This window comes from Diabrotica undecimpunctata, chromosome 8, assembly GCF_040954645.1.
Source record: "Diabrotica undecimpunctata isolate CICGRU chromosome 8, icDiaUnde3, whole genome shotgun sequence".
Lineage (NCBI taxonomy): Eukaryota > Metazoa > Arthropoda > Insecta > Coleoptera > Chrysomelidae > Diabrotica > Diabrotica undecimpunctata.
The window spans coordinates 131,469,426-131,497,279 of NC_092810.1; the positions used below are offsets into that span (position 1 = coordinate 131,469,426).

The following is a 27,854-nucleotide window of genomic DNA, read 5'->3' on the forward strand; positions in this document are numbered from 1 at the left end:
ATTCTATAGGAGGAATCATCGGACTCCTAGAGTGATGAAGTAGAGTACAACGATAATTCGTCAGATGATAGTTTCGAATTAGAAGAAGAACGGCAAGATACAGAAATTTGTAAGGGCGATTACATTGTTACCAGAGTTTTTGGGACAAAACGTGTTAGAAATTTTGTGGCATTAGTTGATAATGTGGATCAAACAGATTGTGAGGTCAGATTCTTAAAGAAAAATATGCCATCAAATAGATTCAATTTCATTTCTGAGCCTATAGCTACAGTGAGTGTTACTAACATTGTAGTAGTTCTACCCCCGCCAATTAAAGATAATAGAGCGAGATATGAGGGAATTATTTATTTTAATACAGATTTATCACAATACAATTTATATTAATTGTACAAAAAGTGTACAAAATAGTAGCGAGTTTATATTTAAAAGTTTAGTAGAATTGGTGCTGTTCTTACATGGTGCTTGTAAAAATAAATGGAGAGATCAATGCTTGGAATAAGCTTAAGAAATAGATTAAGAAACGAGGAAGTTCGTAGACGAACCGGAGTGGAAGACATTATCGAACATATTACAATGCAAAAATGGAGATGGGCAGGACATGTTGCAAGAATGAAAAACGACAGTTATACAAAAAAATTACTTGAGTGAAGACCACGGGCTGACAAGCGAAGCCGAGGAAGACCCCCAACGTGATGGACCGACGACCTCAAAAGAACCGTGACCAATTGGATAGCAGAGGCGCAGAACAGAAGCAGATGGAAAAGTCTAGAGGAGGCCTATGTTCAACAATGGACAACTCAGGGCCGATTGATGATGATGATGACCATTTGGTATTATATCGATTTAGTAGTCTACTTGAGGGTAAGGAGACGAGTTATACTCTCCCATAAAGACTGTGATCATTTTAACATAATCAAAAACTGCCTAGACGTTAGTTCATTTGTAGTGTATTTGGTTAAATTAAGTATGCGCTTAAACTAAGTTTCTAATCCTTATTTTGATCTCCCAGGCCTCCCCTACTGGTTTGTTATAAGTTCCATACCTTCTCAAATACTCTTCCTGAAAGGACCACCTGTAGATAATAAAGTGTAAACTCTAGCATTTCTGCGATTTTGCTTTTCAGAATTATCACAAATTAGCTTATAACTATTGCTTAGAAGTAGAATGTTAATGCAAATCTATGATAATGAAATATTATTAAAATTAACAATGCATGACTTTTTTTATAAAATAAGGCAAATTTTAGGATTGCATTTATAAGAGTTAAGAAGTTTTTATAAAATAAGGCAACTTTTAGGAATGCAACAACTATAAGAGTTTTAATGATTTTAAAATATACTTTATATAAAAAATAAAAGATTCATGTTGGTTAAGATTTAAAGTTAATTTAACTACAGAAGCAAAAATGTACAAAATAGTAGCGAGTTTATATTTACTAACAAAAGTTTAGTATAATTAGGTGCTGTTCTTACATGGTGCTTATAAAAATAAACTTTTAATCCTCAGAATGTTTAATAGCCCTTTTTCCAACTTTAACTAACTTTCACCCATCGACAAAAAATATTCTTTTGATTTTTTCGATTTGGAATACTATACCATTTAGGTATTGTATCTTCTTCTCTTTTATTAATGTTTATTAGATGTATAAAAATTGATGTATACTGTATATTAGTAGAGTTTGCTAGAATCTTTGTTTTTTTTTGGAAAACATTGTATAGTATAATCAATATTTGCGTAAATATGCAAAACTAGTGAAACCATGGCAACAGCACTTACATCAACGTCATACGACTCTTGCTATGTCATACCCCCACCTAATGTGACTAGTAGCGCCGTCGCCATTATGAACGGCTGGGCCCATGCAAATCACTCTCCCCACCTGTCCCATTCCACTTACACTACTATTTGTGGTATATACTCTGACACATGTGAAATACCGTAAGCGATGCTCTCGGTCAGAGGTGGTCACAGTATATTGTAATATTGTTATTCTTTATCAATATACTGTGTCTCGGTTTTCAGTCGATTCAGCTCAATCAATCCGTTACTCGTTATTTCTCGTAAACGGCAAGGCAAAGCATTGAAACGAACGGTCGATACTGAACATGTGAATGAAACACGTGAATATTAACATATTTATTTAGTTGATAAACTAATCGATACAGGTATGTAACAACTGCTTTTGATAAATTTGGTGATAGCGATATGTAGTAAACAAAATATTAAATTAAATGAATGGTAAACTATACAAAAAGTGACAATTTTACTAAAAATATTCTAAAGAGAAAGTTTGTAAAGTTATTATTTTTAATTTGTTTATTAATTATTGCAAAAATCTTCAAAAGTTGATTTTCTAAAAACTAATAATAACTTTTCTAAAAATGCACAAAAACTTTGATTTCGCGTGAGAATAAGTACACTATCACAAATATTTAGCTTTAAAAATTTCAAGAAGTTTCACTTAATAGTTATTGCAAAATTAAAATTGTTTATACCATTTATACCAACAGCTTTTATCCCGTTTATGCGTAAACTATTGAGTCTACATTAATTATTTTAATCAAATAAAAGGCAGATATCGAGCACAGTTTTTATAAAATCTTGCCCAAGTACTTTCGCTCATAGAGCATCTCCAGGGGCATTTCGTCAAAATTAGGCTATCCAACAATATATGGAGAATGTCATAAACATTAAATGGTACATTAGCACAACACGACACAAGGACAAACAGTTTAAAAATTATTAAAAATCGACGAAGCTATAATAATTATATTGGGTGGCATCAGGAGAGCGAATGATATTCTTAGCCTAATTTTGACGAAATGCCACTGAAGATGCACTAGGAGCGTTGGGAAAGATTTAATAAAAACTGTGCTCGATATCTGCCTTTTATTTGATTAAAAACATGACTGGCCTTTTGGCTTTGCCAGTGTCATTAACTTAGGGAAAAAAAATTTGATTAAAATTCATTTATTCGAGCATTTAACCTTATATCACTTTACATTAATTATTCTTAAAGCACCAACTTGAAGAAAGAGGCTTATTTATGAAATTAAATTATTTAAAGATTAAAAAGTTTTCATTAAATATTGTAAAATATATTTGCAAAGTTACTGTTATTTTAATCTTATAAACAATTAAAATAACTCAGACGCAATAACATGTAGGAAGTTATTTTTTTGCCATGTCGGCATTTTTACACGAATAAAAAAAATATAATGTCTTACGATCCTGAGTTAGCCCTTTTTTAAAACCCTTTTAAAAAGGGTTTAAAAGCGGAGTAATTTTACAATTTGGTCAGGTACTTTTGAAAGTGGGAAATTTTTTTTCATGTCGAAAGAAATTGTCAAGAGTCCATTTCTTTGCTATGCTCGAGCCTGTATTTTATGAAGCTTCTTTTTGGTGTCCCATGAATTAATCATATTAATGCTCTTTTTTTCTGCAGCTTGTTTTACTCGCTGTTCAAACTCAGGGCAGGTTGAGCAAACATCTGTAAGAGGTGAGGTAAAACTGACATTGAAACGTGTTTTAAAAATGTGTCTAAAGTAAGATTCTTTTAACTTTAAACAATTTTCGTCTGTGCTTTAATCATACATAGCGTACATTTTGCTCATGCTTAAATCAAAACTAAGGTAAATTATCTTGCTTTTACCTCTACTATAATGGAACTCAATTCCCTTAATTTTTTAAACAAATTTGATGAGCAAACGCTGCCTCTTTCCTATTGCCACCACGAGTTTCCTGGGGCACCAGAGAACCATTCTTCTTAAAACGCTGGAATACACTTATTATTCGATGCTGTGTTATCCCTAAAATCTACAAAAAGGCATTTCTATAAACCTCTATTTCAACTTGGGCATTATTTAATACAAAGTAGTGGTAGATGAATGTTTTCTAGGGTTCAACTTTCTTATTTCGCATTATTACTGGGGCAGATTTCTTGCAATATTTGAGAAGAAAACAGTATTACTTTGTCTTCTCCTTGGAGATGTATACAGTTGAATGGAATATCGAAACATCTCTCATAGTTAGCAATTGGTAACCTTTTTTATTACTTCTATGCTTACAAGTCGGATAAATTGGTAATAATTGCGCAGAATGCCTGAAGCATACAAAAAACCACATATTTATATCTTAATCTTTCCAGAAATAAAAATTAAAATTTATACATTTCTAATTTAAAAGAAGTAAAATGTAGAATAGAAAAGGCTAGGAGTGCATTCAAAAACATGGCCAAACTCTTTAAAAGACACAAGCTTAATCTGGATATAAAAGTAAGGTGCCTACGATGTTAATTCCTCTCGATATTATAATACGGAGTTGAATCCTGGGCACTTACTGTAGCGATAGAGAAAATACTTCGCGATGTGGCTACACAGAAGAATCATAAGGATATCCTGGATGGACAAGACAACCAACGGGACTGTACTACGAAGAATGAAGAAAGAAATAATGAAGAAAATGATGTATACGGTTAAAAAGAGAAAGTTAGAATATCTCGGACACATAATGAGAAACGGCACTAAATACAGATTACTGAAAATAATCCTTCAAGGCAAAGTATTTGGAAAGCAAGGAATTGGGAGAAGAAGAATATCAGGAGCAAGAAGAACGCATCAGTTAATAAAATAATTATAGCCAGAATGATCGGCAATATTCGAAACGAATAGGCACCAAAAGAAGAAGAATTTAAAAACCCAAAACGGTGTTCGTAGATAACATAAACCATGGCAAGACGTAAATTAGTATACACGACGACATGCTAACTCAAATTTTAATCTTATCCTGTTCCCGTTTCCAATTATTTTTGTCTACTAATTTCTTTCTGGCTTTACTCTTAGGTGCTTCAACTACGTTCACTTGCATTTTTCGGAAAAATAACGCAAGTAATATTAAAAAAACACGAAAAAGGTTGAGATAACGTCGTAAACTGTTACAAACTTAAAACGCAATGCTCACATTGCTCACTCTCAGTAGGTTTGTTCTAGTGCGCATGGCAACTTGACGGAATTACTAACTTTCGATTGGCTGTAACAGAGTACCTAGTCCGATTCTGCTACAAGGTCAAGTTCAAGCTGAACATTTCTGAAACTGATACTCATTTTAAAATGTAATTTTTTGCATGTTCTAGCTGTTTTTGAAACCAAAGCAATTCAGATTTGAATTCTTTGTATAAATCCTATAAGATTGTACCATTAACTCAATTTTGAAAAAAATGGAGTTGTCCGTCTTTGATACCAAGCTCCTCATTTAACATATTTGTTTAAATTGTTATATGGTTTAATTTGATAAAAAGCCTTTCTCTTCAATTTGGTGCTTTCAAAATTCATGTAGATCTAATTAATCCGGTCAATTTAAACATAAACATAGTGGTCAAATAACAAAAATTCCCAGAAAACCAATTGGTAAAGAGCTGGGGTTAACCATTACAAATAAAGTTTTAAAAATCCCCATGGATCGTGTGTGTGCTACAAAAGTTATTCGGAGTCAAAGGTCAAAATTTGAGGTTTTTTGGATTTCTCTCGAAAATCGTAAATTTTATCAAACAAACCTCAAACCAAAGTTATAGATCTTAAAATTCTCTACAAAATTGGCAATTATGATTTTTTCGTAAGAGTTAACATTCTTGAGAGATCGAGATTCTAAGAGTCACATTATAAATGATATTCACATATAAGCCACGTATCTACTCGTACATATCAGGCCCTTAAGACAAGTATAAATACCTATTTGTGTCTCTTTTATATATATTATACTATTCTGAAAACATTTATTCAAAATATAGTAAATCCCTAACTGAATCCCCTCTACCCACGTGGGCTTGAAAAACATCTGGTCATTCTATTGTCCATAGTTCTCGTTCATATATCTGTTTCTTTTAGTCACTTTTAGTGCTAAAGGTTCAGTTCAAATTAATATACGTACTTATTAAAAGCGTCTACCATTTATGTTATTTGTGCTATTTAATAGCTCTAAAAAATGTCTCAGTTTTGCTCTATTTGCAATAAACTTTTAAGTGAAGATAAAACAGTTGTTGTGATCGTGGAATGCCAAATTTAATCGAGGCTAGTGTTGCGAGAAGGGATGAGTTTACTGAGTATTTAAGAACTCAAAAATCCGTTACATATACCCGGAAAACTTCATTGGCTGCAGTGAAAAGACAGCGTAAGGAGGAATAGGCTAGTACTTCAAAAATAAATTTTTGTTTTAAAAAATACTGTTTATTTGGTGGCAATGAAGCCAATGAAGAAACTGAGAAAAGGAAAGCACAGCATCTTCGAAAAAAAGTATGTTAGGTGACTACACTAAAATTCAACGAATCTCTGTGGAAATTAGCTAAAGATCGTTCTGATGATGTTTCAAAGGCTGTTCTGGAACATATTAATTTTAAGTATGATGTAGTCGCTGCTGATGCAAAATACCATGACAATTGTTACAAATCTTTCTTAAAACCTAATATAAGTGGTAAAATTGGCCGTCCATAAGATGAAACTGTAAACTCTGCGATGGAGAAAATCTTTCAATTCATAGAAACGAGTGATGATTGCCAGTATTCGTTAAATGAATTAACGAATGCTTGTCAAGATGTAGCTTTAGACGACAGAACTATAAAAATACAATTCAAATTGAAGAATGCCAGTAGAATTATTATTACAGAAAAGCCTGAAAAATAAACATTTATTTGTTTTATTGACAAGATATTTTAAGTCATGTTTGATCTGATAAAAAACACTTGGATGAAAAAAACAAGTGGTTAAAAACTCTGAAAGCTGCTGTAGCAATTGTTCTTGAAGATATTCAATCTTGCGTTTTCTATAATACTATGTACCCTCCACCAGGTAGAATGTTATAAACTACCGCGGATATACATAACAATATTCCCGAAACATTATCATATTTTTTTTTCATCATCAAGTCATTTTAAAAAACAAGCGTTATAGTTTAGATCATCTAAAGTTAGTTTGTACGAATATAAACCACTGCTTCATGACTGCTGTTCGGCCTAGAACCTTTAAATCTAAACTACAGCTAGATCTTTCAGTTCATTTCATCAGCGAATTGGTTCGAAAAGTCTCATATAATATTTATCAAAATATCAATCGAAATTGATAGATAATACTCTGGAAGCGATTAAAACTTTACTCCCACCTGCTCCCGAATAACTCTTCAACACTGTTCTTTGCAATTGCAAAAAAGGTTGTAGTGCCAAATGTGGCTGTAAAAAAGTCGGATCGCTGTATTCTCCAGCGTGTACCAATTGCCAAGGCCAGTCGTCAGTCTTGTTTAATATTCAGTTAAGTACAATAAAGGAAGATTCCTGTGGTTTTAATCAAGACACCAATGACTCATCCACATTTGAACATTCAGCAAGAGGAAGAAGAAGAAATCGAAGACGACTGTTAAAGTAGACTTTCAAGAGTATGAATCTAATTAAAATATCTAAAGAAATTAAAACAATAGTTAACCCAATAATCAATAGCAATATGAATAATCAATATCAATAACCTAATATCTAGAACTTGACGGGTATTGTTGCCTTAAATTATCCTAAAATTGTCATGATAGTTCTACACACTACCTCAAAGGTGGCGTGGAAATGTGTCCATATCATCTATAATGTGACTCTCAGAATCGCGATATCTCAGGAATTGTAATTTCTAGGAAAAAATCATATAAGACATTTTTGTAGAGAATTTTAAGATCTACAACTTTGGTTCAAGGATTTTTTTTTGATAAAACTTAACATTTTTCGAGAAAAATCCAAAAAACCTCAAATTTTGACCTTTGACCTCGAATAACTTTTGTAGCACACATACGATCAATGGGGAATTTTAAAACTGTATTTGTAATGGTAAACCCCAGTTCTCTATCAATTTTTGGCATTCCCGTAATTTTAGTTATTTTAAATGTCTATATTGACCGGAGTAAATAGTGTAGGCATAATATCGTTGTAGATAAGAACTTTCTGGGATAAAAAATTTCAATTTTGCGATAACTGTTGGGTGAAACTTCCTGAAATTTTTATAGCTGAATACATGTGATATTTTTCCTATTATCACGCAAAATTGACGTTTTTTTTTTTACATTTTTAGAAAAGTTATTATTAATTTTCAAAAAATCGAATTTGGAAGCTATTTTTATAATAATTAAAAAAAAAATAAAAATAACGTTACAAACTCTCATTTTAAACGATTTTCTATGTTTTTCAGTAAAATTGTGTCGCTTTTATATATAATTTACCTGTGTTCACCTTTAGTATTTGACCCCCCAGTATACGCGCGGATTACATACGTAATCCATTGAATTTTATAATATTGCTATTGGGACTATACTGTATATAAAGTTGCCTATATCCTTATACCTTCATAGTATAAGAAACTGTTTTAGTATGCGACTGTCGCTTGATGTGTGTAGGCACAGCCACCTAAAGTTACTTGTGGCTGGTGGTGTAGGTATAAGAAATGGATTGTGTTCTGTTACCATTGTAATCCACGCATGTACTTACTTAACTCTAAACTAAAAATTATATGTTATATTCGGCGGTTAAGGTAAGTTTTCTGCGCAAAAAAGAGTACCAAATATTTATTTTTTATTTTTGCTTTAGTTATTCGGCGACTCTAATTTTGAAAAAATGCCGATAGAATGGAATAATGAAATAGAGAACGAGCAGGAGCCGAATATAGATAGTAGTGACGACGACAGCTGCTCAGATGACTATAATGTAATACTATCTTGGCAAACACAAAAAAACAAAGTGGAGTAAGATATGTCATGCGCCTACTTCAAGAACTTGTGCAACAAATCTATTTCTATCTATTTATACAGAGCTTGCTGTCCAATTTTGGACATAGGCCTCCCCTTCCTTCTTTCACGTCACTCTATTGTAGGCAGTTTGTATCCACTTCGGGCCTGCGTGTTTCTTTAAGTCATCTGACCATCTCATTTATGGCCTTCCTCTTTTTCGTTTGTAACTATATGGTCTAGAGTGTATAATCTTCTTATTACATCTGTCGTCTTTCTGTCTTATGGTATGTCCAGCGAATTTCCACCTAAGTTTTGCTATCTGCGTTAATACATCGGTCACGTTTGTTTTGTTGCGGATCAAAGTATTTCTTTTCTTGTCTGATAGTCTGATGTTCAGCATTTGCCTTTCCATGGCTCTTTGGGTCTTTGCTAGTTTTCCATGTTTTCCTTTGTAAATGTCCAAGTTTGAGACCCGTAGGTGAGAACAGAAAGTATACATTGCGCATTGGTTGAAGACTCTTGTTTTTAACAAATATTGTTTGGAAGTTACTAGGACCAATAAGAGAAACTAGAAACGCAAAAACACAGTTTAAATGAAAAATTTTTTTTTGAATAAATTCCTTTATAAAAAGGTATATAAAAAACCCAGTTGGGCTATGTTGAATTGACAAAACGTTTTCGGAATAAGTATTCCATCATCAGTGTCTAGTTATTACATGGATGTAGCCACTAAATATGTGGGTAAAAACCCTTTAAAAATTATTAAATGAAATTTAGTTTACATTATGTCTAATTTACAATTAAGATGGTAAAGTTACCGTTGGATTGGTAACATGGCGACATATGACTCTAATAAGATATTTAGTGGCTACATCCATGTATTAACTAGACACTGATGATGGAATACTTATTCCAAAAACGTTTTGTCAATTCAACATAGCCCAAATGGGTTTTTTATATACCTTTTTATAAAGGATTTTATTCAAAATTTTTTTTTTTTTAATATATGATATACAGCCAAATACAGGAAATGTAGTTTCCTTGTGGATTTTACAGTTTAAATTCTTCAAATGTATGCTAGATGATAGTGTCGTTAAAGAAATTAAGCGTTGTACCAACATCTATATTGAGAAGGTAAGAGCAAATTTCCAACGCTACAGAGTTGCTAAAATGAGCAACGTCGAAGAGATTTGGGGACTTATTGGTATACTCTTTTTAGCAGGTGATCTAAAATCGGGAACACTAAATGTTTTGCAAATGTGGGATAATAAGAAAGGTACTGGTGTTGAAGGTATTTACTTGACAATGTCTTTAAATCGTTTCCGATTTCTACTGAGATGTTTGAGGTTTAACGACTTTAATTCTAGACAACAAAAGAGAGTGCTGGATAAACTTTCTCCTATACGAGACATTTTTGGATTATTAAAAATTTTCAAAAAAATTTTACACCTTCAGAATATTTACAGTTGATGAGCAATTACTTGCTTGTAGGGGAAAATGTCAATTCCGTCAATACATCCCCAGTAATCCATCAAAAAATGGTATAAAAATATTTGCATTAGTATATAGCAAATATGCATATACCTATAATATGGGGATTTACTGTGGAATACAACTAACTGGTCCGTTTGAAACTAATTGGAGTAGCATATGCATATACCTATAATATGGGGATTTACTGTGGAATACAACTAACTGGTCCATTTGAAACTAATTGGAGTAGCGCAGAGGTTGTTAAAAGAATGGTTAAAACCATAGAAGGAACAAGTAGAAATGAAACCATGGATTTTACCAGTATACCTTTGGTAATGGACTTGCTTCAAAAGCGATTAACTGTTGTTGGTACAATTCATAAAAATAAGAGGGAGCTACCACAAGAATTTATAACGTCTAAAAACAGAGACATACATTCTTCACTATTCGGATTCCTCCAAGAAAAATGTATCTTGATAGCGTACGTTCCAAAAAAAAGGTCATATTAGCTGTTTTAACCATGCACCATGATGACAGTATTGATCCTGAAACAGAAAACAAGAAAAAACCCGAAATAATAACGGATTACAACAAAACAAAATTCGCTGTGGATCTGGTGTGTGACTAGTTGTGTGCTCAATATGATGTTTCCCGAAACTTTCGGCGTTGGCCACTCACCGTGTTCTTTGATTTATTAAATATATCAGGAATTAATGCATTTTCCCTGTATACGGCTAATAATGTAACTGCATCTTTCCCAAGAAGCACTTTTAAAACATTTCGTTTGAGTTAATAAAACCACTGATTTTAAGGCGACTAGATAGACAACACTCACACATCAACAGAAATAAAAGAAAAAATTTCATTTAAAAATAAATAAAGAAACTCCTACAAAAGTTCCGACTCGATCTTCGGTCCTTGGGCGTTGTCATATTTGTGGACGAGCAAGGAATAAGAGCACAAGAAAATGGTGCAGCAGCTGTGATCAGTGGACTTGCCCAGGACATTTAAAGCAAATATGTGTACATTATGCTGAGATAAAACAGAACATGCAGTCTGAATCAGATTAAGATGTTATATTCAGGATACTATAGAGCCTAGTTTGGTTTGTAACATTTGGTTATAGGAAACTTTGATTTATAGTATTTGTTTTTTAATTTTCATTGTTTGTTTATTTTTTTTAATTGAATGTACATTTTACTTATCAAATAAAGCCAATTATAGATTGCAGTGGTATTATTAAAACCTTATTAAAACAATAACAGTATTTTTAAATAATATTGCTTTTCACATAAGGAATAATTAAACAAAAAAATCAATAAACACAGCTGAATCATTGGTATTAGCAAATATCTGATAATAGAAATATAAAAAAAAGGATTCATATAAATAAAAATATTTACAGTATCCACTTATGATAAAATTCAATTTTTATCACAAAAAACCTCAGAACTTCATTCTAATAGGCATATTAACTAAACATTTAGTTTTACTGTATCAAATCAGATGCACTTTTAATTATTGTGTACAGTTATCCTCCATTTGGAAAAGTCTCAATTTTGTTTATTTTCAGACATTCTATAAATAATGCATAGAATAATATTTATGATAGCTGCAGTGTGCGTTACTTTTGTTCATATGTACATAGAAGAACCAGGTCCAAGGTTTCCGCCAACCAAAGGAGAGATCTGGCCAAAACCGTTCTATCAATTAAAGAGCAATAATTCTTTTTTAATTGATCCACGGATACTTAATATTAAGGTAAGTAACTATGCGTAATTTTATCAACATATATACCAGATAAGTATAAAAATGCAGGCGAGAAATTTGGCATTTTAAACAAACTAACACATTTTCCAGTTGCATTTTATTAGTTCTTAATAATTTCATTGTCTCTCCACGACATTTTAATTTCATTTTAGTAAATAATTTCTTACTTTAATATTTAATTATGTAATTAAAAATTAAATTTAAATTTAAATTATGTAAATTCCTATATCTTCAATCTTCTTTTTATATAGACATAACTCTATCTGTTTTTAAATGTGCCTCCAGTAAGTTGTCATTCCATCGTTTTCGTGGTCTTCCTACTTATCGTCTTCCTATTGGGGAACCGTCTCTTGCCGTCTTTACTACACTATTTGTTGTCATTCGGCCTATACGATCGTTCCATTCTACTCTTCTATTTCTTACCCAGTTCTTGATGTTCTTCACCTTGCATCTACGTCGTATATCTGTACTTCTAGCTCTGTCCCATAATGTCTAACCATCATTTTTCTAAGTGTTTTGATCTCTGCTGTCTCTAACATCCTTTTTGCCCCCTCTGTGCCAGGTCTTGTTTTTGCCGGGTATGTCATTATTGGTCTGATGACTGTTTTGTAAATTCTGCCTTTCGTTTCTTTCCCGTAATTTTTATTTCTCTCAAACTAATAATTACATAGTCTGTAGGTCGTTGAAATTCATTAATAAAATTACTGAAGCTGAAAGAATTTTTTACAAAAAAGTTGTTATCGGTGTCGTATGCATCACTTAAAATTTTTGTAAAATGTTGCGATAAATTTTCATTAGGTGAGTTGAAAATAAATACAATAGGTCTCATTATTAATTCTGGCTTGTGAATTTTTGTATATATTAACATTAATTGATAATACAGTTTGTCGCAGGGTGTTCGGCAGGGTCCAGTACTAGGTCATATCCTGTGAAATGTCCTGTACGACGGGGTGTTTAGGCTACAGCTGCCAAGAGGATGCACTCTTGTAGCTTATGCCGATGATCTCGCACTGGTTGCGAAAGCAGAAAACGGACATAGCTAATACGGCTTACACAGCTCTGCATCGCATTAGTAGGTGGATCAGAGAGAACTATCTACAGCTAGCGCCTCAGAAAACTAAGGTGTTAGTTCTCAAAGGGAGCCGGGAAAAATGCTCTCTTTGCTTTATAGTGGAAAGTGTGGAGGTTGCACCGGTTAAATCGATTAAGTATCTGGTCTGGTTGTCGGAAGAACTAAGATTCGGAGTACACATCTAAAAGACGGTAGAGAACCGAAATCTGGAGGCATTGATACGGCTGATACCAAACATTGAAGGCTCAGATAGTACCAAAAGAAAGGTGCTAAATGGAGTTTTCCAGTCAGTGGTAACCTACGCTGCTCCTGTATGGTGTAGCGTACTGAACACTGCAAAATACGCTAAGCTGATGGAGACTTCGCAAAGGCGAATGCTCCTCAGGGTCTCTAGCGCATATAGGACGGTTTCAAATGAGGCTCCATATGTCATGGGAGCGGTGATACCAATCGTTTTGTTGTGTAAAGAGCTAGCGAGGGTGTATGCAAGGAGGATGGATGAAAATATAGATGAGAATGAGAGAGAGAGAGAGAACGATAGTGAAGTGGCAGATAGGATGGGCGAAAAGGCAAGGTGAACAAAGGAGCTTTTTCCCGATTTGAGGCCGTGGTGGGAATGTAAGTTCAGGAAACTAGACTACTTCCTGACACAGTTTCTGACCGGACATAGTAGTTTTGGCACCTTCACAAATAAAATAGGCAAATCTGCCTCGGCAGACTGTACTGTTTGTGGGGTACCGAACGCTTCCGCCCACATTTTTAGCTGCCAGAAATGGGCAAATGAGAGGGGAGATTTCGAGAGGCGAATGAGATTCGGTCAGGATGAAAGAAATACTGTAAACATAATGTTACGAGGAGAGAAAAAATAGAGGGAAGTACACTGTTTGATTTCTGGGATGATGAAGAAAAAGCAGCAGGAGGACAGAGGCGGAAATGGAGCCAGGAATCTGAAATTTATGGTTAATATTATTTATTAGTTTATGGCCTAACGTCTGCAATATTTTCTGATTTACGGTAATAGGTATGGTTATTTATAAGTTTTTAGTTTTGTATTTTAGATGTTCATTGAGTGGCAAGATCACCTCTCTGGAACAGTGGTTAAGGTTTTAACCGGAACACAGTTAATTCGGCACTATCCTGGGGTCTTTTGGCTTAGTATTCTACTCGGCCGAAAGATGCGAGTGTGTCTTGCTCCGTGACTTACCATGACCACCTTGACCACCGTTGTCTGTCAAAATTCAATGGATCCCTTCTTAGGCTCTTACTGGAATTTGGCAATACAGCAATTAAAAAAAAATAATGATAAAAAATACTACAGTTAAAATTAATATTGTAACTTTAACGAACGAAAAAAAGGAAAAAATTATACAATTTTGCAAGTGAATATTCATTTATACGTAAAAACATGGAACAATTTTTTTTACATCCTTTACCTATTTATTGCAATATGTTTCTACAGATAAAAAAAAACAATAATCAACAAGTTTATCACGTAAAACACATGGGAAATCGGTCCAGTGACAAACAAAGGGATCACAGCGTTTTAGTCTTCCTTGGTTGCTTAAGTAGGTCTTGGCCAAGCGTATTTGGATAATTACGGGTTCAGTAGTCTATTTTTGTAAGGGCTACTTAATGTTGTTTTTAATATTTTCAATCTGAAGGTCTCGATATGTAACATAATTGGCACATACCATGGTGCAATGGTAATAAGTCTCAAAACTTTAGATTGGAAACGCTGAAGTTCTAGTAGATAAGAATTATATGTACTCCATATCTGCATACCGTAAGTCCAAACTGGCTTTAGAATACATTTATACAGTAATAATTTATTATGTAGACTTAATTTGGATTTTTGGTTCATAAACCATTACATTTTCGTGTATGTTTTTCCTTTTCCTTGTTGTAGTCGTTTTGTCTAGATGTGCTTTCCCTAATTTAGTCAGCTCTCAAAATGTACCAGAAAGTATTTCATATCACTTCTTTTCGGTATTATGGTATTGTTTATACGCACAGATGTTATTTTAAAAGTCTATATTGACCGGAGTATTTAATAAAAGAAACTTTTAAGTTTTATCGGTGTTGTTTTAGAAATTATATGTATGAATTTATTGTATTTTTTATATGTATAGTTTCAAAGACAAGAAAAAAGTTAACTATTATATTAAAAGACGAACGCTCCGATATAGGTCGATGTAACCGTGAGCCGACGGCTGAACTGGAATGGAGAACCACTCACGCGCCCATCTCTACTGCCTATCTATACCTTTCTAAAATTTGAATAAATATAAACATAAAATAAATAAGTGTAAACGAATAATTGTATTATTATTTAATAATATATTATTTTACAGACAACAAGATATGAATGTTCACTAATAAGAAATGCGATTGTGTACTATCTACACGTCATTTCAGAAGGTGGCGTTTCAGAAGAAGACAAACTTAAAATACTTAAAAATAATTCGAACACAAGATCATCGTTGCATGATCCTGCTTCACTAGGACTTTTCGAAACACTTGAAATAAAGCTTGATTCTCCATGTACGGGAAACGAATTTCCTTCAGATGATATGCTAGAAGATTGTAAGTTTATGTATTTTAACAGTAGAATATAGCTTCCTATTCTTCTTTATTTCTCTAGTGCAACAATTCTTCCCCTCTGAACATTTGACAAACCTACGTAGGGCATATTACCTTTTTTGAACACAAACTTAACTTACTCTGACGTCTCGGTTTTACAACTTGACACAAATAATAAAATTTTTCAATGTGTACTTGATCAAATTTTCTCAATTATGAATCGTATTTCCAACAAAAACCTTTATCTCTTATCTGCAAAAAGAGTTGTCATACATTTCTTATTATTAGTAAGAAATACTGGATGATTCCATATAAATATATATATATATATATATATATATATATATATATATATATATATATATATATATATATATGTATATATATATATATATATATATATATATATATATATATATATATATATATATATGTTGGAAATATCGGGTATGTGGTCTATATTAAATAAAAATCTTTGTTTTTTCTAAAGCTCAATATTTCGCCATTTATTTAATAGCTTCATCGGGAGTAAAGAAATTAAAAGATTATACACATAAATAAAATTGAATATTATAACATTATTGCTGATGTAACTGTACATTTAATAAAATTCATGTTAAAATTTAAAATATCTTTGAGCACGTTCGTTAACAATAAATAAGATGGAACAGGTTCCAAGACTTGTTCCATCTTATTTATCGGACTGGTTGGTACTAAGAGGTAATGTTATTAGAAAATACAGATAATATTCTTGGGTAATGGTGACTCCCATATAAAAATTGTAAAGGATCCCAGTTAAATGCGATTGAAAGACTTGTGTCACAAATCGATAGATCAATGACTGATGTTCTAAAATTATGTATATACATTAAATCTAGTTGGTCTTTCATCATTGGGAATGTTTAAGTTTATATGTTTTTAACAAGTCTTTATCGGTATGCCTTTGGTATTAAAATTTCTTGTACCCCACGTTGGGTTGTGACTATTGAAATTTCCTAATATTAGCCTGGGCATAGGTATTTGTGAGATGACGTATTTTAAACTGAAATTGTGGTTAACTCCTTTTACAGATAGAAAACTAATAAAAATGACACAAGAATAGCTTCAGAACTATATTTTTATGTTCTAGATTCAATCATTATATCTGAAGATGTAAAGCAACTAAATTCAAGTTCAGTTTGGGGCATTCTTAGAGGTTTGGAATCCTTTTCTCAAATGATCTATATAGCAGATCATGGATTATCGGTAAGTAAATGAAATTAAATTGTAATATTGGCTTTATTGAAAATTGAACCACATTGTGTAATACCTAACGATTCTGCACCATTGTCTTGTAATTGTCACATGGGTTTTACCATTTTGAAATCCACGATTGACTTTTTATCGTGAGATAAGAAGTATTTTAACTAAATCATCTCTTCATTACCATAAGTACAATCATGTGGTTCTCTAACCTGAGAGGTACTCTAACATTACCTTCTCAGAGGTACTTCGACTAATCCGCAAGGCAAACAATGGTAGCAAGAACAAACACGAACATTTAAACAATCATATTTTATTGATTAAATCGGCAGATCTGTCTCTACATAACAGCAAGTCCTATACAAGATTCAGCTAGAAGGTTTAAAAAATAAATAAAGGTCCAAACAAAAAGTATCACTGTAGGTACCACTGCAGTATTAGGTCTTCTATTTATTCATTAGATGGTGGATCTTGGTGACTGTATAAAACCTTTGCTTTTTAAGGTCCATTGGATGGTGGATAGTGAAATTGAGCCTGGTGGTGGATTAATTATAAGTCCATGGATTTTTCGCACGGGACGAGATCCAAGATTCTAAACAGAGCAACTTTAAGTTTTCGACACGGAAAACCTGTCAAGTGTCCACGCTCTATGAAAAGACCTAAATCTTAGAAAATAATAAACTTGACATAAAGACAAATTTATTACAGTAAAAAGAAATTAACATAAGAAAGTTTCTTAAAAAGTCAAATGAAAATTTTCCCAATTATTAGCAAATTACAAAGAGTTTAAAAAAGGTTTTAAAATAAAGCAAAAAAATAATGGCAATTAGCCATTCTTTTTTTGCCTGCAATATTTAAAATATTATTTAAAGAGATAAAACAAATATTGCAATATTTACTTGTATCATAGACCAATTAAGTTAGATTTTTACTCGACACAACTATAAAGACAGGTTATACAGTTGACAGAAATTTTTTTCAGAAAAAAAGATACACAAAATGAGAGATGCTTCTGTTTTTTTATTTTAGCTTAAAATTAACAAGACTATTGTGGAAGATAGCCCTAGATTCTCACACCGTGGACTTCTTCTGGATACATCACGACACTTCATTCCTCTAAAAACTCTTTTACTTACCATTGATGCAATGGTTTATAATAAATTAAACGTGTTCCATTGGCATATAGTGGACGATCAGAGCTTCCCCTATGTTAGTCGAAAGTTTCCAGAACTGAGGTAAGTATGTTTTTATCATCGATTAAATACTTATGTACTTATGTATACTATAATCAAAAGAGACATAATATTACGTTTTGCTGATAAGATAAAAACCTTATATAATTCTTCATTATTCAGTGTAAATTACTAATATTTCAGTTTATTGGAATTTCCTAAAAAAAATTTACCGAAATGTGCATATTAGTTAACATATTTCACCATAAGAAAAGGAATTTTTTCTTCTTTTTATTAATTTTTCTAAGTTAATGTGGAATTTTTATTTTTTCCATCACTATTATTAGTTTTTTTCCTTTTAATCGAATCAAATACTTATTTGAAGTCGATAAATAGCATTTCCAATTCTAATTTACATTCATTTGACTCGAAAGTAATATTTTTTTTGAGGTTAGATATAACTGCTAAATGTCAACTCGATTTATTTTTTTACGAAAATCTCACCATGTATTAAATCATGTCATCGTAAACGCACACAATAATAGGAGATGTAATTCGCTATATTGTGCTTCTGCAACAGTATGCATTAAAGGGTTAATAGAAAAAAACTTTAGGGTAGCTTTGTTTATTTATTTTTTTTATTTATTTTGTTATTTTTTTAGCGCAAAAGGAGCATATACACCCTACAAAACCTATTCGTATGCAGATATACAGATGGTAATTGAATATGCTCGATTAAGAGGAATTAGAGTTATTCCAGAATTTGACACACCAGGTGAGAAAATAATTATAAAATTTTAAAAATATGGATTTAATAATACATAATTTTACCTGTTTCGTCTTTATTATTAGTAAAAATATTTGAATGTGCATTCATATACTTACCACCATTATATACCATTACATACCTTCATTAATATGTGGATCTAATTCTTTAATTCTAATTTTCCATAAGATGGGTTACATTAATGTCTGTCTGTCTTAAATCATACCAATAGTAATTTCTTCCACAGAAATATTTAATTTAATTTTCATCTACTCTCTCTTTTTACATGGTTTTTACCTATTTTTATGCCAACTTCCTCCTTTCCTTTCTCCTTCTTTTTTTGCCATTTATTTAAATTTCTCTCCTATTAATATTTATTTATTCTGCTTACCTTACTTATCGATGTAATTTACTGTGATTTTTACATGTTTAATGCATCACAGTTACTGGTAACAACTCAGTTTCACAACATCATTATGTATGCATTAATAACCTTGTACATTGAGTAGTTTAAGGCGAAACTTACATTAAAACCTTGATTACCAAATTACCGAGAATAAGTAAATTTTTGTTATCGTGGCTGAATGGATCAAGTTATCCAAAGCCATTAATTAATTAAAAAAAAAGTAAATTTATTGATATGTGGCAACACCGATCCGGACTCGATGTCTCTTCGCGAGAAGTTCCAAGTTATTTCGAACATTATCGACAGCCTGCATCTCTTTAGTTCTGGCCACCTGACTAGTCAGGTCAGTTCTTCTGTACCTGTTACATTGATTGTGAATGTGTATGTTGTAGTTTGCACGTTAATTGCGGTTTACGGTATTAAAATATCCCAAGCAGTAAATATCAATTCATACAAAATGATGGATACACTTTTAACTGGGCGTAATTATAGTGAAGCATCAACAAGTGCACAGGCGAGAGTGGTTCCAAAAATAAAATTAAGAAAATATTCTCAAGAATATTTAAATTTTGTTTAAGTTTACTGATGTTAATGAAGAAGAAAGGCCTCTGTGTATCATTTGCTCAAAAATTATAGCAGCCGATAGCATGAATCCTAATAAACTTAAAAGACTTTTGGAAACACTTCATAGTGAGTACATTAACAAAACCCGAGAATTCTTCGAGTTAAAATTAAAATCACATGAAAAGCAAAAATCATTAAAAAAACTTTGACTGTGAATGAAAAAGCGTCACTTGCTTCTTATAGAGTCTCATATCAAATAGCCAGATGTAGAAAGCCTCATACTATTGATGAAGAACTTATTTTGCCAGCTGCAATTAAAATTTTAGAAACTATGTTTGGAGATCATTTTACCAAAAAATTGGAGTCTATACCTTTATCAAATGATACGGTTGCCCGTTGAATCGGTGATATAGCTGAAGATGTACATCGTTGGATGTTTTCGATTCAAATTGATGAGGCAACAGATATCAATAAAGATGTTCAATTTATTGTCTACGTTCTATTTTGTAATGGAATATCAGTAGTAGAAGCACCACTGCTCTGCAAACCCATAGAACTGAAAGCAACATGGCTCGAATTATTTGCTATCTTAAATGATTATATAAACGAAGCAAAAATATCGTGGATTAATTGCGTCAGAATATGCTCCGATGGTGCTCGTCCAATGTCCGGAAAATTTTAAAGTCTACAAGCGCTTGTGAAACAAAAGTCTCTAATGTATGTATGGACACACTGTATATTCCACTAAGAAGCTCTGGCTTCCAATAAAATATCTTTATGCCTCAATATTGTGCTAAATACAGCTATAAGTGGTTAATTATATAAAAGTGAGACCTTTGAAAACTAGAATCTTTTCTGCACTTTGTATAGACTAGGATGATTATCACGTGGGAAGTTTTTACAAATTAAGACAAAAAATCGCCATTTTTCTAGAAGAAGAAAATAGACCGGAAGCCAAGATGGTTTATTTTTGATAAAATTGAGCTACTTGGATGATATATTCGAGAAACTAATATTTGAACCTTCAGATTCAAGGAGCCAATGCACATATATTGGATACGAGTGATAAAGTTAATGTTTTTTATAAAAAATTGGAATTGTGGAACAGAAATTTAAAGCAAAAACACCTAGAAATGTTTGCATTTTTGTAATCATTGAAAATCATTTAGTGATACTGACAAGCAATTTTAAAAGATATTTTTTTGCCGACGAGAAATGAATACTTACTTACGAGTGGGTAAGGAATTCGTTTCAAATTTAACCCGAAGGGTTTACTATTGCCGAAGAAGAAACCTTCATAGACTTCACGGCAAATGCTGAAATCAACAAACAGTTTATTAATAAGTCCCTCTTTGAATTTTGGGCAGGGGTGAATGATTAGTTTTCTGCACTGAAAACCAGAACGTTCCGTAAACTATTACCGTTTTCAATATCCTACCTTTGCCAAACATGATTTTCCGTGGTGGCTGCTTTGAAGACCAAATGTAGATTGCAGCTAAATATGTAAGAGAGTCTATTTCTAATATTAAACTGTGTTTCGATAAACCTTGCTTTACAAAACAAACATTAAACAAGTTAATGTGTAGTACTAATACAGTGCTATTTATAAGTGTACCTATTATATCAGTGTTCATGTTTATTTTATTTTTAATTTGGCAGAATTTTGTTTTGTTTTAATTTTAGGAAATTAGTCAATGTTGTTGGTGTTTTTTCGGATATGCTCACCCCTTCCTCCCCCATTAGTAATGTAGCATTTGAGAATCCCCTCGTATATGTATTAATTGAAATCCCCTTATATATGCATTATAATAACGAAGAATTTTTTCAATGTTTCTTAGTTCGTATCTTTCAATTTAAAACCCAAATAATATTTCGTTCTTTTCACGTCGCCAAGTCGATAATAAACCATTTTATAGTTTGTTAATATTTTACAGATGTTACTTCCTCGGTATTTCTGTTAATGTTTTATTCGAACTGCTTGATATTGCGTTTTCTAATAAATGATTTGCGTTTTAACCGTCGTTTGTTTATTCCAACTTATGCGATCAATTTTTAAAGATAATTTCGTCACTCTCGCTGGAGCTGCGGTCAAGTCAAGAGTGATAGGCTCCAGCGTTTTGTCTAAATTCACGTCGAATTTGTAGTTTTCTTTTTTTTTATCCCTTTTTAGGGAAATCTTCGTCTTACGCTATGGAAAACAATTTTAGTAGCAGTTAATCGTCTAATTCTACCTGTTCCTGTTTTTTAAGAGGCAGAAAGTTTTGTGTCCAGTGCCGGCTTCGGCCTCAAATGGTCGATCTAATTCGCAGTGTGAGATGCGGTCCTTTTGTTCGTGTGTTCGTGTCCAGAGAATTCAAACCCAGTTTCCAGGAACTTGTGAAAGTGTTTTTGTGAAATTCAGGTAATTTTTTTTTGTGTCCAATTTAAAGCAAAGACAGACATTTTTTTAATAATTGCTTTCATTAAAATTTAAAAGGATTTGTAATAATTAATAAAGTGTAAAATTTTAGGGTTTGACTTTAGCTGTCAATTTATTTGTTCAGTTTTTTTAAATTTAATGTTAATATATGACAGCTAGCTTTATTATTTTCGATATTTAATTGTTTTGTTTGTTTTAAAAAAAGGTTAATCTCTGTGCGGTAACATTTGTAAGTTTTTGTAGTATCTCCAACTCCTGGAGTTTGTAAACGGACGATATGTAAGTTTTTTCTGTATTTTTTTGAATTGTAACTATCATTTAGTATTTTTGCATTGTCTATTTTGTAACTGTTTGTGGTGACACAACAATAAATGTTAAATTTTGTTTCTTAACATTTTGTTTATTTTTTTTATCTAACCTTTTTTTGAGTTTAATTTAAAAAAGATATGTTTTGCATTTCAAATAATTATTTCGATATTTACAACTAGCTGTTGTTATAGTTATAATTAGGCACCTCGAAGTGGCGCCCTTTCCAAATTACTAGAGGTGTTTCCTGTTTCTTTTTGTTTTGTTTGTCCCAAGAGATTCATGACCCCTTTGTTTCATTTTTCTGTAGTTGCCCAAATCCAACCCCCTTGCCATTTACTTCTCCACGACCCCAGCTCTCCTAACAAACCCTGAGTGCCGTTCGCACAAGAAGCGTTTATTTTGCTTGCCCTATCTCCACCCCCATAGTTTCTGTCCCCAATTTTCTACCCCTAATAGTAATACCCATGTGGTAGGCAAAATAATATCGTTACAGTAATAGCGCGCCCCTTAGAGTTGAGAATCACTGCTCTAACCTAAAGCTATTTTGATTATAGGACATACAAGATCTTGGGGTATAGCTCATCCGGAAATACTAACCGCCTGTGAAAAAAAATATACAGGAAAATACGGGCCCATCGATCCAACTAGCAATGAAACTTATGTGTTTTTGAACGATCTATTTACAGAAATAAGCGAAACTTTTGCTGACAGATATATTCATATTGGCGGCGATGAAGTAGAATTCGAATGTTGGTAAGTTTTTAGTTAGTATTAAGTGATAACTTTTAAATTTTAAGTCATAGAAAAGGAAAAAAAAACAAAAAAGTAATTGTATAGGTAGGTATTCTTATTAACACGCCCGATCCCTCTTGTCCTTGCTGGAAACATATTTTTTTTTTCATTTTCTGAAAAAATGGGAGTCATTTGTAGATAATTATAATATTTATATTACTAGTTGGCTGCAGACTAAGTAGCAATTACTTAATATAAAATCTACTAGTTCACTTTATTATTATCACCCGTTGTATCGCGGTCACTCGAATTTCATAAGCGAAGTACAAAAAGAATTACTTTAGCAGTTTTTCTTCTTCTTCTTCCTCTTTATAAGCAATTCTGCTTGTTCATTGGCGGATTAATAACTCTATGAAAGGTTGTCACTTCATCTTTTGCGCGGTCGTCCGATACTTCTTCTGTCGATTGGTGACTGATCTCTTGCTATTTTGACGACACCGGTCTCCTCCATTCTGCTTATGTGGTTATTCCATTCTTTTTTTTTCTATTTTGTGTCCACTCATTTATACACTGTACGTTACATTTTCTTCTAATGTCTTCACTTTTCTTTCGATCTCTCAGCGCATTTCCTGTAAATCTTTTCAGTACTCTCATCTCTGCCGTTTCCAGTAGCCTTTGCATTGTGGCTGTGTCGAGTCTTGTTTCTGAGGCGTATGTCATTGGTCTTACACTGTTTTTATAAATTCTTGACTTCATCTCAGTGTTAATGTGTCTGTTTCGCCATATAGTGTTATAAAGGCATCCTGCCAGTCTATTTGCTTTTTGTACTTGATCTCTCACTTCTTTGTCTAGATCTCCATAGCTAGACAGTGTAATTTCCAGGTATTTTATTTCCATTACTTGTTCAATACTGATGCCATCAATTTCTATTTTACATCTGGTTGGTTCTTTGCTGACTACTATTGTTTTAGTTTTCTGAGATGAGATTGTCATATTAAATTTTTTGCTCTTATGTTAAATCTGTGGACCAGTCTTTGCAGACAATCTTCATCTTGGGCTATCAATATTGCGCCGTCTGCGTAACAGAGTATTTTGATTTCTTTGTTTCCCATTCTGTATTGTCTTCCTTTGTTAACGGTTTTGATGATTTCATCCATAATCAAATTGAAGAGCATGGATCTCAATGAGTCACCTTGTCTTTTTCCGCTGCCTATTTCTATAGGTTCTGTAAGTTGTCCATCTATTCTGACTTTCATTTTGTTGTTTTTGGTAGATGTTATCGATAGTTTTTATAATATTTAGGGGAACTTCTCTATTATACACAAGATGGATTACATCTTTTAGTCTTACCCTGTCAAACGCTTTCTATTTCTATTATACTCTAGTGATTTCTCAGTAATTTGCTTTATAACCAATATTGCATCTGTACACGATCTTCCACTACGAAAACCCTGTTGTTCATCTGTTTAATTTATCCTCCGATTTATTAGCACTTGTAAAATTTTAGTTGTAAGTTTTAGCGTAGTATTTAACAAGTTTATACCTCTGCAGTTTTCTGGCTGTTTTTTATCTCCTTTTTTGAATAGTAGAATTAGTTCGCTGGTTCTCGATTCTTCCGGTATTTTATAATTTTATTAACTAATGTTGTTAATTGTTCTGTCATTGCTGCTCCACAATATTTCAGTAACTCGTTTGGTATCCCGTCTTCACCTGCTGCTTTTCTGTTCTTCAACTTTAGCAATTGATATGGTTAATTTAAATAATAAAAAAAAAAAACAATTATTATTTGAAAATTTTCATATATAGACAAAATATATAGGTACATACCTCATTGAGTGACAGCTGTCATCAAGGATATTAAATATAAAATGTTTGTAAATAGTTAGGTTGCTCGTAAAAAAAACCCTAAACATTATGAAAAATATTTTTTAGGAGTAGCAGTTCCAAAATTAATGAATACATGATGGAAAATAATATCATTAGTTATAAAGAATTAGAAAGTTTGTATATTGGAAAGGTTATTAATATAGTTAAAAAATTAAATTATAAATCGATTGTATGGGAGGAAGTTTTCACAAATGGCGTTAAGTTACCGGATGACATAGTAATTCAATTATGGAAAGATTTCTGGGAAATAAAAATGGCCGAAGTAAGTATTATATTTTTTTAATAAAACTGTACACAGCTTTTGTTAACGACTAAAAAGTTTTTTCTTTTTTTTTTCCTTCTTTATAATTTTAGGCCAGTAAATTATTAATGTGAAATACGGTAATACCCTGTAATTTCCCGTGTCACCACCGAATTGCATAAAAAGTTGAAAAAAGCGCATTAAAACCAAATTAAAAAAAAATAACCACTTTGAATCGGTTAAACTTACAGATCATATAAACAATACATAAATAAAGTAAATTGTAAAGCGGTAACGATTCATTTTATTTGGGTTGCTAATAACGGGGTGACTTTCATGATGTTTTTACCAAAAAGGAATGGACCAACTTTATTTTGAGCGTAAATCGCTTAGTTTTGATGCTAGAAACTAAAAAAAAAAAACAAAAATAGATCTTTTTTAAAACACTTTCAAAAAGTTTTGATAACTTTTCCCCGAAAAGTGCTATATTTTGGTTAGGGAGCTATTTGTGAAAAACCGTCTAAAAACGTGGTTTTTATTTTGAAAATGAACATTTTCACTCGCAATTTACTCAAAATGTAATGACTTTTAAATAAAGTTGGTTGGAATTAGTCAATTTATCCATTTCCGGACTTATTTTAAACGTATAATTTTTCATCCCCGAGAAAGGGTGGCTTTCAAACCTGAAGTAAAAGCAACCCTGGGATAAGTCAAGTTCAAATTTTCAAGCAAATCCGTCGTGACGAGGAAAACTATACTTCAAAACGGTCTATAGTAAGTCTACTATTTCTATTTTGATGTCTCTCTTATTTATTTCACTCAACACTCTGCCAAGAGTGGTATTTTTTTCGATTCCTTATTACCGTCCATCTTTTTCTACGGACGTCCAATACTTCTTGTTATTCTATGGATTCCACCGTTACTTGATGGAACTTCAACAAAATTTATTATAATATCTTATCACGACAGCTGTATGTGTTTACACTTTATAGTCTTTAACTGAATAAGTTCAGGAGGAGAGAACTGTTTGTCTCTAGTTGGTCATTCAGAATTATATCTGTATTTTTTAATTTGTTAATTTACATAGATTCTAATAAAGGTAGCTTTATTTTGGATATGAAGAGTCTGAAATTCGTCATTAAAAGAATGATATTGTCGAGAAGGTGAAGTACGTAAATAGAATCTGTTTTTTTTTATTACTGAAAGCCCTTTTATGTTCTGGTATACGTTTATTAAAAGTTCTACCAGTTTGACCGATGTAAGTTCTTAGGCAGTCGCCACATTTAAGTTTGTATACACCACTGTGTAAATGCTTTTTCTTTTGGCTCTTGTTGTTTTTAATATACTTCTTGTTCTAATTGTTTTTAGACATTGCCTCTCTTTCCTTATCCTTTTTGTTCCATATCGTTCTCGTTTCCTTCAAGGCAATGGACTTCATCCTTAATGGCAATGGACTTAAGGAGTTTCCTATGGGGATACCATTTTCAAGTAATTTCTTATAACGTACTTATATTTTTCAGGTAACAAAAAGTAACCGAAGTGCAATACTCTCGACCTGCTGGTATCTAGATAACATCGGTAGTGGAGGAGACTGGCAAAAATTCTATGCATGTGAACCTTATTCTTTTACAAACGATCCCATATTGCGATCTTTTGTTAAGGGAGGTAAATATATACAGAGTTAGAATGTAAATCCATTATATATAACCGATACATCTCGGAAAACTGCACAATTTGTATTTCTACCATAGTTTATAATCAAAGAGTTAAACTAGAAGTACACAATTGTGAGTAGGTTTTTTAACACTACGAACATTTATTTAAAAGTAATTTTTTTATTTGTTTGAAAATACAATCTGTTACATACAAACCAGTAACACTAAGCATTTTTATTGAACGAACATAATATTTATGTAACCAAGAGTTTTGGTCCAATGACTATTAACTCCTGATTTAAAAGTAATGCCTTATAACAAAATTAAATACCTAGCCGATAAGAAGGCTAGCTTTGTGAAAAAACCTAAATTTCTCTAAAATAAATACCTTAAATCTGAAAAAGAAGACAAGATCTTTGGATAAATTTATAAGAATGTTGTCCACCTAGTGTATTTTTACATATATTTTCTGTATACGAAGCAGTAATTATTTAAAATGGTACTTTTAGGTGAAGCCTGTATGTGGGGAGAAGTCGTAAATGAGTTTAATGTAATTTCAAGAGTGTGGCCAAGGGCTTCAGCTGTTGCCGAAAAACTTTGGTCACAACAGGAATTCAAAGACGATATAGATGAAATAGAAAGAAGGCTGGAAGAACATACATGTAGAATGATCAGGAGAGGTATTCAAGCTCAACCACCTAACGGCCCTGGATTTTGTTATTGATATTCATTTATATATTAGATAAAGTTTACAATAATTTTAGTTTAATAAACATTTAAAGGTTTTAAACATATTCATTCATGAACAAATAGATTATTAA

At 32.2% G+C, this 27,854-nt stretch overlaps 1 protein-coding gene across 2 annotated transcripts; it reads left to right on the plus strand.

The window, feature by feature from the left end:
- The first annotated feature begins 1,872 nt into the window (after window positions 1-1,872).
- LOC140448021 (beta-hexosaminidase subunit beta-like) lies at window positions 1,873-27,854 on the plus strand. 2 transcript variants are annotated; one of them, XM_072541059.1, is made up of 10 exons: window positions 1,873-2,165; window positions 11,792-11,979; window positions 15,412-15,643; window positions 16,770-16,885; window positions 17,912-18,117; window positions 18,717-18,829; window positions 23,073-23,271; window positions 25,183-25,399; window positions 26,899-27,043; window positions 27,543-27,854. In XM_072541059.1, exons 2-10 carry the CDS (start codon window positions 11,806-11,808, stop codon window positions 27,755-27,757), a joined length of 1,617 nt encoding a protein of 538 aa, XP_072397160.1. In that variant the 5' UTR covers window positions 1,873-2,165; window positions 11,792-11,805; the 3' UTR covers window positions 27,758-27,854. The 2 variants fall into 2 exon arrangements, with proteins under 2 accessions (XP_072397160.1, XP_072397162.1); XM_072541061.1 differs by lacking the exon at window positions 1,873-2,165 and having other exon boundaries at window positions 11,623-11,979.

What these genes read in the sequence shown, in the direction of transcription:
- LOC140448021 (XM_072541059.1), top strand. Translation starts at nt 11,806, where the DNA reads ATGCATAGAATAATATTTATGATAGCTGCAGTGTGCGTTACTTTTGTT. An exon ending in GAAGTAGAATTCGAATGTTG is followed by an intron (nt 23,272 to 25,182) that starts GTAAGTTTTTAG and finishes AATATTTTTTAG; the next exon opens with GAGTAGCAGTTCCAAAATTA. An exon ending in GGGAAATAAAAATGGCCGAA is followed by an intron (nt 25,400 to 26,898) that starts GTAAGTATTATA and finishes TATATTTTTCAG; the next exon opens with GTAACAAAAAGTAACCGAAG.